This window comes from Vigna unguiculata, chromosome 10 (assembly GCF_037176805.1).
Source record: "Vigna unguiculata cultivar grain cowpea cultivar isolate G323 ecotype 2 chromosome 10, ASM3717680v1, whole genome shotgun sequence".
Taxonomy (NCBI): domain Eukaryota; kingdom Viridiplantae; phylum Streptophyta; class Magnoliopsida; order Fabales; family Fabaceae; genus Vigna; species Vigna unguiculata.
This window is the reverse complement of record NC_140801.1, coordinates 43,506,112-43,520,347: the sequence shown is the minus strand read 5'-3', so window position 1 is coordinate 43,520,347 and position 14,236 is coordinate 43,506,112. Positions and strand designations below refer to the sequence as shown.

The 14,236-nt window shown below is 34.0% G+C and overlaps 4 protein-coding genes across 4 annotated transcripts; 3 read left to right on the top strand and 1 right to left on the bottom strand.

Moving 5' to 3' along the window:
* On the top strand, positions 1 to 726 carry LOC114165525 (uncharacterized). Its single transcript, XM_028050127.1, has one exon. It carries the CDS (start codon positions 1 to 3, stop codon positions 724 to 726), a length of 726 nt encoding a protein of 241 aa, XP_027905928.1.
* A 3-nt stretch (positions 727 to 729) lies between these two features.
* LOC114165524 (uncharacterized) lies at positions 730 to 1,856 on the top strand. The gene is made up of 2 exons (XM_028050126.1): positions 730 to 1,141; positions 1,234 to 1,856. Exons 1-2 carry the CDS (start codon positions 730 to 732, stop codon positions 1,854 to 1,856), a joined length of 1,035 nt encoding a protein of 344 aa, XP_027905927.1.
* Positions 1,857 to 2,745: 889 nt separating this feature from the next.
* On the bottom strand, positions 2,746 to 6,172 carry LOC114166436 (Plant invertase/pectin methylesterase inhibitor superfamily). The gene is made up of 3 exons (XM_028051171.2): positions 5,654 to 6,172; positions 3,745 to 4,074; positions 2,746 to 3,655 (listed from the first exon to the last, which is right to left on the bottom strand). The coding sequence occupies exons 1-3, from the start codon at positions 6,153 to 6,155 to the stop codon at positions 2,964 to 2,966; spliced, it is 1,524 nt and encodes a 507-aa protein (XP_027906972.1). The 5' UTR covers positions 6,156 to 6,172; the 3' UTR covers positions 2,746 to 2,963.
* Positions 6,173 to 11,816: 5,644 nt separating this feature from the next.
* Positions 11,817 to 13,583, top strand: LOC114165522 (pectinesterase 2-like). The gene is made up of 2 exons (XM_028050125.2): positions 11,817 to 12,715; positions 12,798 to 13,583. The coding sequence occupies exons 1-2, from the start codon at positions 11,854 to 11,856 to the stop codon at positions 13,484 to 13,486; spliced, it is 1,551 nt and encodes a 516-aa protein (XP_027905926.2). The 5' UTR covers positions 11,817 to 11,853; the 3' UTR covers positions 13,487 to 13,583.
* The last annotated feature ends 653 nt before the right edge of the window (positions 13,584 to 14,236 follow it).

The following is a 14,236-nucleotide window of genomic DNA, read 5'->3' as shown; positions in this document are numbered from 1 at the left end:
ATGCATGTAAATCTCTCCCACGCCCAACACTGGAGCAATCCAATCGATGACGAACCTATCATTCCAGACATTGTCGAAGAGTTTACTTCCGATGATTTTTATGAAGACAATGCAGACAATCAAGAAATTGTCCCGATTCCTCCTATGGATTACAATCCCTATGGGGAAGTCCAACTACAAGAACGCATGCAATTCGATTCTAAAGAGGCAACAGTGTCTGCCATCAAACATTATCACATCACTAATGGATACAACTTCAATGTGGTAGAATCAAAACCGCATCTTTATGTTGCACGATGCATCCATTACAACAATGGATGTCAATGGCGTCTGAGGGCTAGTTATAGTAAAATCCGACATCATTGGGAAATCAAGTCCATTGATGGTACACATACGTGTTTCTCTACATTAATGTCACAAGATCACTGCAATCTAGATTCGACCCAAATTTCTTCCATTGTTTTTCATTTGGTCTGCACAAATCCAAGCATTCGCATCAAAAGCTTGGTCGCTGACATCAAAAGTCGTTACGGATACACAGTCACATATAGAAGAGCATGGATTGCGAAGGAGAAAGCAATAACAATGGAGTATGGTGATTGGGACCAATCTTATAATGAAGTTCCTGGATGGTTACTAGCTGCCCAACAAACCAATCCCGGGACAATTTTTCAACTTTTCGGTCCTCCAGTTAATATTGATGCTGAGGATGAAAGTTCCACATAGATTATGGAACGTTGCTTCTGGGCATTTGGACCTTGCATTGAAGGTTTTAAGTATTGTAAATCTGTTGTTCAAGTGGATGAAACCTTTTTAACAGGCAGATATCATGCCACCTTGCTAACTGCAATTGCTCAGGATGGAAATAGAAACATATTTCCTTTGGCATTTGCAATAGTAGAAGGTGAGACAAAGGAGGCATTGATTTGGTTTTTTCAACTACTACGAGAGCATGTAACTCCTCAGCCAAATCTCTGCCTAATTACTGATAGAGGCAAGGGAATTTTGTCAGCCCTACAATCGGAAGAAGTTGACTGGGAATCAGACAATCTTCACTCTGTCTACTGCATACGTCATCTGGGTTCCAACTTCAACAACCGCTTTAAAAATGCCAATCTCAAGAAACAATTCATTAACTTGGGTATGACGTTTTCCTAACTTTAAATTCCAGATGCACAAAATATTTCCTATACATAATACTTTTTCATTTCATTTTATATTTCTTTTTCACAGCTTATGAAGTCAAACAACCTACCGTGCAAGCAAAACTTTTAGCTATGAGGTCCCAATTCCCACAAGCAGTAGCTTGGATTGATAAAATCCCCTTACATAAGTGGTCTCAGGCTTATGATGGGGGGCGCAGGTACACGCACATGACAACAAACTTGGCAGAGTGCATGAACTCTGTGCTTAAGGGGGCTCGCTCATTACCTATCTGTGCACTTTTGAAAATTACATTTCAAAACATAAATGCTTGGTTTGTTGAACGCGGCTTAAAGGCAGACTCTATGTTAAGAGCTGGACATCAATATCCAGAAGATGTCACAACCTTGCTCCAACAAAATCAACAGAAATCTGCATATTGTCATGTTCAACGCTACGATCGAGATAATTCAGAATTCGAGGTGCAAGAGATATCGAGTCCCCATTACTATCGGCCAAAACCAATCTCATTCACTGTCAGATTAAACGATTGGTGGTGTGATTGTGGTCACTTCCAAGCTAGTCGATTACCCTGTCAGCACGTCATAGCTGTTTGTTCTTTTGGTCATATGTTATTTTCAAATTTTATCGATCCAGTTTACACCCTTGATAATATAAATAAGGCTTATCAAGTCCAATTCCACCCCCTGTGAAATGAGGACTATTGGTCAACATATACAGGTCCTAATTTCACTCCAGACCCCCAAACTAGGCGTAAGGCTTCGGGACGAACTACAACGACTAGGATCCATAACGAAATGGATCAACCCGTTACGAATAAACCAAAAAAATGCTCTTATTGTCGCACTGAGGGTCATCATAGGGGACAATGTCCATTTCGCCAATAATTTGTACATTTTTTATTTCAATTAATTTAATTTTCAATGTTTTTTTCTTCTTTCTACAATGTTAAAACTAAGACAATTTTCTATGAACATTAATATTTCTTATGCCTTCATCAACTACAAGTTCAAATACTTTATTGTTTTATGGACCAAAAAACTTTATCAAATGAGAACAAATTATTATGCTCGCCTCTGTATCCAATTCTAATTTAATCACTTTATTTTTTAAAATTTGTACTGTAATCAATTACAATGGTATTGTAATCGATTACAATTCACACGAACAAAATGCATTAACCATGTAATCGATTACACTTCATCTGTAATCGATTACATTACACCTAGAAAACTGCAACACATGCAATAATCGATTACAACCTACGGTAATCGATTACTCAATGAAAAACGTATTCTCCCCACGATTTCATCTAAAAACGTGCACCCCCCAACGACTTCCTTTGAATGTCGTTCACCTCCCACACGATTTCCTTTGATTGTCGTCCACTCCTCACACAATTTCGCTTGTTGACAAAATCTGACCAAATAACGTACGAAAATTACACGATTTCTTCATAACGAAAACGTGCACCCCAAAACGCCTAGTTCAATAATTTTTAAAAAACTTGCCTATATCCATAATTAACCTAACTCATTTGCCTATATGGGAAAAAAAACCTATTTTAGAACATATTCGGTGTAACCAATTCATAGATAATTTTATTCCATATAATAATAATAATATTAATATTTTCTTTCATTTCATATATGGACCATTACAAAATACATTGATATGGACCAAGCTTTTGGAATCTGGGACCATAACATCTTAAAAGACAGTATATATATCTGATATGCATTGCAAACTGTGCAAGCATATTCATTATTAATATCAACACCAACACAGATGAAACATTCTCATATTCCAGAAGAGTATGGCACCCCTGTTGCAGGAATCCACCTTTCTCCTTGCACAAACTCTCTCACCGTGAACGGTGATGCCTCACCACCACTCCTCAGCACATGAAAACCAGGCCAACTCACCCTATTCACCGTAGAAGCACCACTTCCCGTGTTCATATACTCTCCATAGAACAACGTCGAAAGTGCAAAACTTCCACTCCATTCACCCCACCCTTTTGCCGCAATCATCCCATCCAACTCACTCCTCATGAACACAGTCCTCGAGTACTTCCTCCACGGCCTTCCAAGGAACGTCTTGTGCGAACTCGTCACGCTCGCAAAATCTGATGCTGCTCTAACCCTGCAACTTTGGACCACAATCCCCGTGTTCTTGTTAGGATCATCTCTTCCTTGCGCTGTGATGAAGTTCGATTGCTGGCTCATCGGTTTCCTCACTAAGATGTCACAGTTCTGCAGCACCACCGCAGCATCACCGAATATGAAATCCACGGTGCCGTAGATCTGACAGTCACGGTAGAATTGGCGGTTTGAAAGCACGTAGAGAGTGTCTTGGTAGCCCTTGAAGCTGCACCTGTAGAACACTGATAAGTCTGAACTAACCTTCAGTGCCACTGCTTGGTGCTTTTCTGGTCCTGCGCTGTTCTCAAATGTCATGTCTCTCGCCCAAAATCCATCTCCTGATACATCTGTTTCATTTACCACATTTACCAAAAAATTTTCAGTTTTCGTACTGATATATAACTTTTGTGTTTAGCCAAAGTTTTTGAGTCTTTACCGAATGTGGCTGAGCCGAGGGTGGTGGATCCTTGAACCACGTTTTTGTTGCCGGTGACGACAGTTTTGTCTATGCCATCTCCTACGAACATCACGTTATGCAGATTCTGTCCAATGTTCACCTTCTCGTTATAGATCCCGGATTTTACATATATGATTGCTCTTGCAGGACGATTGTTTCCCATTGCAGCAAGTGCATTCACTGCTGCTTGGATTGTTCTGTGTGTTCCTGAACCATCTTGTGCTACTGTGAAATGTGGCTGATAGGTTGCTTCGTTCCATGATTCTAAAATACCAGAACCTTTGGATATTGTTCCTTCAAGTGGTGGTCCTGAACAAAAAATTATAATATCAGTATGACAGAAAAAGTAAGATACCGCTATTAATTGCTCTCTCCATTCTACTGTGGAATGATGTATCTATCATCTTCTTCTAGATTATTTTTTGCATTATTTTTTAAAATCATTGTTTTTCTCATTTTATAAATCAATGATTTTTTAAATATGTTTTCTAGAACTTGCTCAATATTCAAGACATTAATTATGTGGTATGCTAAAAGAATGAATAATTTATTCCATAAACCATTGACCACAAAATGAGTTAGGATTTAATCCTAATCAATATTTCTCTTCCACTTCCAATTAATTTATTTCTGAACCACTCATGCAAGCATTTATACTAATTAACAAATATTGGTGTCTCATTAAGAACATCTAGTAAAATATTTTTTCATAATTATACCCTTATTTAAGAGTATATTGAAAGCATAAAGAGTAATTATGTATAATATAATATTTTTATTGAATTTAAAATATTGATTATATTTTTTAAATTGTGTCAAATGCTATTTGATATGAGCATGGTCAAATTGGTAGTTGGTGTATCAAATGATAGAGAATATTACCTTTTATCTTAAATTGAGAAAGAAACCAAATAGTTAGCGACAATGTAACAAAACATCTTAAGTAATAGTAAATAGTCACTTTTGTTTACTTATACTTAGGGAGACCAAATGAATGAGTTTAATTATTGCATATCCCTGTCACCGTTCTTTGATTTTCTTTTGTTTCATGTATAAAGGACAATATTCTGACCTTCCGTAACAAAGACAATCTTCTAAGTTCTTTTGCAGAAAAAAAGAAAAAAAGATTAAAATTGTATATATCCTTTAGGAAATGTAGGTGGAGATAAGCTCACACATGTAGCTTCTATAAAGGTGCAAAAATCAGATGAATTTATGCCTAAAAATACATGAAAGGAGAAAAAAAACTTCTATTAAGAAATTTGTTTTTATGAATTTTTGTTTTTATCAACTTTTTGCGTGTCAAATTGATGTCACAAGTTACAAACCCATCGTAATTTCTAAATGTCTCCATCAGTCCAAAAATGTGATTCTGATTTTGACTGTCCTGATAAATTTTTATCTGAGACGAAATCTCTCAGATTTCTACAAAAGTGATAAATTGGTGATGTTCTTAATGAACAAAATAAATTTTTTCAAATTTAGGACTTATATTGAAATGTTTTAGAAAAAATAAACAAATCAATATTACCCTTAGGAAGTAACATATAAAACTCAAAACTTATAAATACAAAAAAAGACACATGCACGTGTATAATATATATCTTTGTTGAAAGACAGTGTCAACTCTTATTTCAAAATAGGTTTAATGGTGGAGTTCATGGATGACACCACCCATTCATGTAACATATTCAGTGCAATAGCCAGAATATGAATAATGCTTTGTTTATGTCAAAGTTCATACTTACACTGTTGCATACATATACGAAGAAGATTCCATGCACATATACTGATATATATCAATCAAAAAGTTGCAGAAAAAACAAACAAACAAGGTCATTTGACAGTAACAGATATATCATATAACAAGTAACTTAATTGTATTTACCTTTGGCTATGACTCTATTCCTTGAATACAACATAAGAGCTTGCTTAAGCGACATGGTCAAGTTTCTCTCCAGAATCTGAGCTTCAACATACCCTTTTTCTTGCAGACCATCCAAACAGGTTCTGTGATTTGTCATCACAGCACTTATCCATGTGAGTGCATCTTCTCTGGTGTAAGTGCTGTTCTGAGACATCATGTGAGAGAGTCTACACTCACTCTCCTCATAGAGCTTGGAACAGTCTCTGAGGGCTACAACACTTGTTTGGTGAGAAAGGCTTAGGCTTAGGCTTTCAAAGCCATGCAATGTCAAAGCGTTTGCAACCCAGTTTTTGGCTTCGGAGACATGATTCTGAGCCATTTTGAGGACACCCTTTTCTTGGAGGCAGAGGGTGGTGGTGGCCATGCCAAGGAGGAGGAACAAGGTGGTGGTGGTGGCATAGGTAGCCATGTTTTTTTTTTTTCTGCTAGAGAGAGCAATGAATAGTATTGTGATGAGTTGCATGGGTTGGTGTTGTGGGGTGATGATTTATAGCCACCTTAAGGAAGCACACACATGAATTCTAGCCACGTGGCACTAGGAATTTGTGGTCTATGTTTTAATGGAAAAATTTGTTCATAGTATATACTCATTTTCTTGAATTTTAGAGTAAAGTTTTACATGTGGGTGGGTGCAATTTAATCAAATATTACGAACATATTGTTCTGAAATATGAAACAAAGTTCTGCACTGAAAATATGAACTTTATAGTTTTGCACGTTTCAATCCCAAATAGTAGTTTCATAAAGAAGCTTTCGCAATTCTTTTGTCATGATATGTATGGATTTTTTCGAACCCTAGCTAGTTACAGTTTCATAATTTGAAGTTCTTGTTGTTGAAATTTGATGTTACATGAGCATGGATAACATTCTCCATGACCATGTCATGCATGAGTCGGAGAACATAAACTTGTGATAAAAAATGTTATCCATTTTGTTTTCCATCTGTAACATCACTCACTCTGTCACATAACAAATTTCATAGTCTGCACTAAATCCACCGCTTTACAGAAACCCACTTCCTCGATCCATGCAAACGAAGTCTTAAACAATTCTTCAAAATTTCAGTTTTTATGTGAAATGAGAGACTATTGCTTATAAAAAGGTTCATTTTATGTAAGTCTAATCTAAAAGCTAGTGATTTAATCTCAAAACTTATTTATAGTTGAACTTAATTAAATTTAAACTTTTAAATAATTTAAACTTTAGCTTTTGAACTAACAATTTTCTACAATAATTAATTAAGTAGTAAGTTATATTGAGTCTAAAAAAATAGAAATGCGGGACTGCGCTGGGTGCGCGCTGATACGCGGTGCGGTGCAATCCAGACAAGGCTTCAATGGTCCCACATAATAATAATAATTATAATAATAATAATAATTATTATTATTATTAACAATAATAATGTTTTATTCTCTTGTAAAAAGTGCACCGATAATGTTCATGCGACAATTACAAATGTCTTTTTGGAAATGTTAGGAAATCGATCTAATAGAATAAGAATTTAAAAAAAAAAAAAAAACTGAACCAAAAATTTAAAAACTTAAAATTGACAAACATAAACTTGAAAAACTGTTTTTCTTTTTCTGGATTCAAATTTTGGTATGTGAATTTTAAAATAAATACTATCCAAACCGGTTTTGTAAATTTAATATATAAATTTATCGTATTAGTTGCATTTATATCTAACAAATTATTATTATTATTATTAAAAAGTTATATTTTTGTTAAGTCTTTCCCTTTATGTATAAGCATCATGTTTAAGAAATTATTTTGAAGAAATTATGATAAAAAATTTGAGTTGTATTTGAAAATTTGAGAAGAAATTATATTATGTGCATGAAAGAGTAAAAGAAGAAGTGAAAAAGTGAGAGATGCAATGCATTGATTAGGCATTCGGTGGGTGAAGTCATTGAAAATGACATTGTGAGGAAACGTGTTTGAATGTGAAGAGATGAGGAGCTTCAACATTTGACAATTGGCACAAGGTTTAGTTCGTGTATGTATGCGCATGTTACTTCTGCAATACAAGTGATGTTTGAGGAGTATATAGTTTTTTTTTTTTTTTAATAAAAAGTTTAGACAAAGTTTACAAATGTGCTTATATATATATAGATAGTTTAAAACCATTTTATTAGGTTTATGAGAAAAGAAAAATTAAATCAAATAATGGATAGTGAAAATAATGTTTAAAAAGTTTAAAATGTTCAAGTTAAACTATTTATTTTATATGATTAGATCATGTCTAAAAGCAACGGGAGATATAGAGAAAGTTAAGGCTTTTGTATATGTGCATAATATAAAAGAATAAATCAGTATCTTAAAATTACTTTGAAATTGGTGTGTATTTATGGTGGGTGACTGTCCTTTTCACTATTTATTAAGAGAGACTTGATTAAAAGGAAATTAATAATGATTGAGATTAAAACTTTATTTGTTTGTACAAATTTGTGCATTAATTCTAAAGCGGTGGAGTGTGAACAGACTATAAGAGGGACAATGTCTTATGGACCCAATTTTAAAAGTTTTTATATTATATGTTAAAAAAATTCAACTTTTTTTCTTGCAAAATTTTAAATTATATTTATCATATATTAAAAATTAATAGAAATTAAATAAAATATTTTTTATTGCTTTTATAAAATATATAATGTTAATAAATAATAAAATATAAAATCAAATATAATAAAAAAATATTTATTAAGATTTTTATTTTATTTTATTTTTGTCAAGTTTCTTATAATTTGTACTTATTTCCTACTTTCATGTTTTTCTTTAAAACAAAAATGCTAAATACAAATTCATTATTTTTATTCTCATTTATTATTTCTTAGAATAAAATGTAACTTTTTGATTTTACTTGATATTGAAATATTTGAAATATTTAATTAGAGTTTAAAGTTAGCATTATTTTTGTTCCTGCGAAAAAAAAAAAGAGAGATGTTAAGGACACAAATATCACCTTACCTCAATCCTCAATTTCTCGAGTTGGCTCCTCTTCGGTCTGCATATGTCATCTGTCGATGTGCACGTTTTGGACCTTGAGGGGTTACCTGCGGAGAGAGCTCCGACGATAAAGTCAGCAAAGAGATTCTCAGAAAGTCAAAGCTCTTAATTAAGAAATTAATGAAAGCGTACCTCTTAATTGCTGGGGTCCACGTGTATTTATAGAGTTATTAATTATGTCTGCCCCTCTTGTGGGTTGGGCCATTGTTCGAGTCCTAGATGGGCTTGGGCCTGGCCTAGACCCTTAGTTAATGTTTGTTGGTACCAGGGGCTTTGTTTGTAATGTTCTAAGCGTGGAGTGGTCAACAGATGTCGTCTTGTTTTCTGAAGTAGGCGACCTAGGCCGATTACGTTTGTCCGGTTACTCACTTGATAATTTCGCTTTCGGGGTTATGTGTAGTTGGGCTTGGTCGTGCGTTTTTGTTAGTCCACCTAGGTGCAATACACCAGTCCCCCAGCCTTTGTCAGTGGAGGCATAACGACAAAGGATTGGAAGTATGAGTAGTTTTCTTAGTCCGCCTAGGTGTAGTACACCAGTCCCCTAGTCTTTAAGTGTGATGAACAGTGTTAAGGCTAAAGTTTTAAGAGGTGGTAGTAAGTGAAAGGATGGCAGATGTCAAAGGTGTAATATGGGGGTGCCGCCGTTTGGGGTGTTGTGACGTTTCACATCTCGTTGTGACGCTTCGTCTAATCGTTATTTCTGGCGGGAAAAGTTGAAACGTTTGAGACGCTAGTTATAAATACAAACACGGAAATTTTACTTTGGTTCATTTGCAAGAAATTTGGGGGGAGCTATCTGTCTGCGTGAGATCTTGTCCGATATGTTCCTTGTATCTAACGTCTTCTTGTTGTTCAAAAAGAAAAGGTATGTCTAGTATTAGTGATAGGGTTTCTTTGTCGAGTCCGGCTAGTGGGAGTGATCGGTCAGGGGAGGATGGAAGTAGTCAATCTACGAGTGGTGAAAGGAGTCAGTTGGGTGATTAGGGAATAATTCCTATGGAGACGACAACCAAAGTTAGGGAAGATCCACCATAAGAGTTGGCGCAGAGCAACTGGCCGGTAAAGGCAGGATATGAGTGGGTGGCTGAGGAAGTGCGGACACAGTACTCTTTGTTCCGGTGGTCGCGGTTGTTGAAGTTGTGGCTAAATTGCGTTCCCGTATTTGAGAGGGGTGCACGAAAGGATATTGTGGCCTTGGAGAGGGTCAATGCCATTGATTGTGTATGTCACGGTCGAGAAGGGGCTACTGAGGAATTTTTCTATGTGTACATGTGTCACTTTTCGCAGTTGTATATTAGGCTGCCTTTTGACGACTTCACTATGGGAGTATTGCGATTGGTGAATGTTGCTCCTGCTCAGCTGTATCCGAATAGTTGGGCATATTTGCAGGCATTTCGGATGCTGTGTAAAGCTTTGTATTTACAGCCTTCTCCACACTCTTTCCTTTATTTCTTCGATACTCGGCCGAGGAGTCCAACAACCTAGCTATCACTCGTAAGTCGACCAGGGATAAATAGATTGGATATGCGTTTACCGATCCTTTAAACACTTTAAGGATGGGTTCTTCAAGGTGGTGGTGAAGCAGGCAGGGCGTTCATATTTTTATACTGATGACGAGAGCACTAATATATAGTGTAGTTCGGTTCAAAAATAGTGCAATTCGGAAAAAAAGTTCAGTTCATAACAGTTCAGTTTATATTTCAGTTCAATGAAGTACATTTCAATTCAGTTTCTTATAACAAAAAATAGTTCAGTTCAATTGGTCTGAACTATTTTTCAGTTCAGTTCGCCTGAACTACTTTTCAGTTCAGTTCAGACAAATTATTTTTTAGTTCTCTGCAGATTTTAACTGTGCAGTGCAGTTCAGCTAGTTTTGCCCGGCCCTACTTTAAATTATATGAAAATTAAACTAAACTAGATCAATAATAGTTTATCTAAAAATTATTCTATATATATTTTTTAATTGAACTATTTTTTTCTTTAAAAATTAAAGTAAAACTTAATTATTTTAACTACATTTATTATGCACAAAAATGTGATGACTAAAATAATTTATCATTTCTTTCGACTAAAATTCATACACACAAATTCGTATAGTAACGATGTACAACTATCTTTTATAGGCACATTGTATTTTGTAAATGTCAATGCACATATTTTTTTTACAATAAAGAGGAACATAAAACGTGTTATCATTTTTTAACAATATAATATAGTTATTAATCTATTTTGTATACATTCTTAATATCAAAACAACAATGTTTAACAACTAATATTTGAATTATGGACAATTATGTAATTTTAAAAGATTGACTTCAAGAATGAATGATGGGCAGTTATGTATTTTTCTTCAACTTTTACACTCATCTAAATGAAAATGATATTTTGATAAAATTTTGATCGATCAACTTTTGACAATCAATCATTTTTGATAAAAAATCATCATAAAAATTTATTATTTTATTTTTGTAGTTTCTATAAAATAAAAAAAACTACTCTATTTATTTTGTGAATAAAATATTTATCAAAAAATCATTTTCAAATTTAAATAATATAACTTTTTTTTAATAACTTAATTTTAAGATTGAGCGAAAATAGTAACCTTTGTCATAGTTTAGTTCATAATTTTTTTTATTTTCTTTTTTCTAACACTTTAATTTAGAATATTAAAATAAAGTTAGTTTATATATTTTTAAAACTATATTTCATATTTTAAAAATATTTATTCTTGTGGCTGTGAAATATCTATGGTATTGATTCTTTGTTTGGCAATGACAGGCTGCAACTTGAGGGTCAAAGTATGTTTTTTCCAGTTCTAAATATGGCAACAAAATTGTCCATGGTTTTGTTCTTCATAGTTATAAGTATGAATAAAACATTTAAGAACAAACTAAGTAAGAGAAAAATGGCCGAAGATTCCATTTTCATTACAGTAGAATCTAACACACAGACAATTAATTTGGATCATCTGCGACTTTCCCATGCATGCATGGTGAAGGTCAAAATCACAAGCACAAACTACGAAATTAAGAAAAAGGATTTGGAAAATCACAAAGCTTTTTCCTCTATAAATGGACACCAAATATACAACATGAAACACAATCCATCTTTATCCCAGTAAGCCATTAAAGCCAAAGAAGGATAATAAACCAGAAACCATGTCAACTTTTAACTTGTTCATCACACTCTTAGTTTTTTTCTTACTTTCTTCTTCTTTCGTTTCTAGTTATTCTGGGAATGATGTTCAACTTTGGTGCAACCAAACCCCAAATCCTCAACCATGTGAGTATTTCTTGACCAATAGCCCCACTCAACGAAACAAAGAAATCAACCAAAAATCTGATTTTCTCCAACTTTCACTTCAACTTGTTCAAGAACGGGCACTTATAGCCCATGCAAACACTCTTTCACTGGCTTCAAAATGCCGTAATCCACGTGAAACCGCTGCATGGACAGATTGTGTTGAGCTTTATGAACAAACCATCCTTAAAGTCAACAAAACCTTAGACCCTAACACCAAGAGCTCCCAAGTTGATACTCAAACATGGCTCAGCACAGCTCTCACTAACCTTGAGACATGCAAAGCTGGGTTCTACGAGCTTGGGGTTCAAGACTATGTTCTCTCTTTCATGTCCAACAATGTTACCCAGTTGTTGAGCAACACTTTGGCTCTGAACATGGTTGAATATCAAGAACCAAGTTACAGAGATGGGTTTCCAACATGGGTGAAGCCAGGTGATAGGAAATTGTTGCAGGCTTCTTCTCCAGCTTCTAAGGCCAACGTAGTTGTGGCAAAAGATGGTTCTGGAAAGTACACAACAGTGAGTGCAGCCATAAATGCTGCACCAATGAGTAGCGGTGGAAGGTATGTGATATATGTGAAGAGTGGAGTGTACAATGAACAGGTTGAGATAAAAGCAAAGAATATAATGCTGGTGGGAGATGGTATCGGAAAGACCATAATCACAGGTAGCAAAAGTGTGGGAGGAGGCACCACAACCTTTAGTTCAGCCACTGTTGGTAAGAAAAAACAAAAAACTTTTCCTTAGTTACTCGTCTCTTTTACCACTTTCTTAATATCATGTGTATATAACTTTTGCAGCTGTTGTTGGAGATGGATTCATAGCACAAGACATCACGTTTAGAAACACTGCTGGTGCAGCAAACCACCAAGCTGTTGCATTGCGTTCTGGATCAGACCTATCTGTATTCTATAGATGCAGTTTTGAAGGTTATCAAGATACATTATATGTGTATTCTGATAGACAATTCTATAGAGAATGTGACATATATGGCACAGTTGACTTCATCTTTGGCAATGCTGCTGTGGTGTTCCAAAACTGTAACCTATATGCAAGAAACCCTCCAAACAGAATCAACACAATCACTGCTCAAGGAAGAAGCGATCCAAACCAGAACACTGGCATTTCCATTCACAATTCAAGGGTAACTGCTGCTTCAGATTTGAGTCCTGTTCAAAGCTCAGTTAAGACGTACCTTGGAAGGCCTTGGAAACAGTATTCAAGAACAGTTTTCATGAAGAGTTATCTTGATAGTTTGATCAATGGAGAGGGTTGGTTGGAATGGAGTGGTAACTTTGCATTGAGTAGTTTGTATTATGGAGAATACATGAACACTGGACCTGGTTCTTCAACAGCAAACAGAGTTAAATGGTTGGGATATCATGTTATCACAAGTGCTTCTGAAGCCTCACAATTCAGTGTTGGGAATTTCATTGCTGGAAACTCCTGGTTACCTGCAACTACTGTGCCTTTTACCTCTGGTCTTTGAAGTTTTCTTATTTGTATTGTTTTGATTTTACTGTAGTTTTGTTTTGTTTTAGTACATGGTTGTTGTTGTTTAATGTCTGAATGTGGTTCAATCAAATACAAGAAGAGATATCTTCATTTAATGGATCAATAAATTATTTAGTTGGATTGATTTCATATTCGTGTTAAAATTTTATTTACTTGAAGCTTTTTATACTGTATATTTTTCTAAAACTGTACATATTTTTTTGTTGTTAATAAAAAACACAAAAGTCATATTACTTTAAATAAATATATAAATTAAAAGGAAATAAATTTTGTAAGTATGAAACTGAGATTTATATCAGAGATTTTGTTTTTTGGATATATATATTATATAAAAAAAATATCATTTGGTGTTTATATTTAATTTTCAATTTTACTTTTAAGTATCATTTTAAATAATTTTTTTAAATTTTTTTTAAATTTTTGCATTTAACCGTTTTTTAACTTTAATCATTTTCTATACTTATTTTTATAAATATAAAAATAATAATTTTATTAGTCTTTGCTATTTTTACCGGTATATATTAAAATATTTTTTATTTTAGCGTCCACGTTTATGTTCTAGTTTTACCTTTTAAATAAATGTTTTTTAAATTAAATTAATTTGTTATATTTTCCCTTTTTATGTAATTATATTTTAAGTTTAATAATTTTTTATTTGACTTTTTTGAAAATTAATATTTTATTACAAAATAAATAGAAGTTATTTACAAAATTAAAAAAATAT

Coding starts and splice junctions, on each gene's coding strand:
- LOC114165525 (XM_028050127.1), top strand. CDS start 1: ATGCATGTAAATCTCTCCCACGCCCAACACTGGAGCAATCCAATCGAT.
- LOC114165524 (XM_028050126.1), top strand. CDS start 730: ATGGAACGTTGCTTCTGGGCATTTGGACCTTGCATTGAAGGTTTTAAG. Junction 1,142..1,233: donor GAAACAATTCATTAACTTGG/GTATGACGTTTT, acceptor TCTTTTTCACAG/CTTATGAAGTCAAACAACCT.
- LOC114166436 (XM_028051171.2), bottom strand. CDS start 6,155: ATGCAACTCATCACAATACTATTCATTGCTCTCTCTAGCAGAAAAAAA. Junction 4,075..5,653: donor GAATAGAGTCATAGCCAAAG/GTAAATACAATT, acceptor TTTTTTGTTCAG/GACCACCACTTGAAGGAACA. Junction 3,656..3,744: donor CCTCGGCTCAGCCACATTCG/GTAAAGACTCAA, acceptor TAAATGAAACAG/ATGTATCAGGAGATGGATTT.
- LOC114165522 (XM_028050125.2), top strand. CDS start 11,854: ATGTCAACTTTTAACTTGTTCATCACACTCTTAGTTTTTTTCTTACTT. Junction 12,716..12,797: donor CTTTAGTTCAGCCACTGTTG/GTAAGAAAAAAC, acceptor TAACTTTTGCAG/CTGTTGTTGGAGATGGATTC.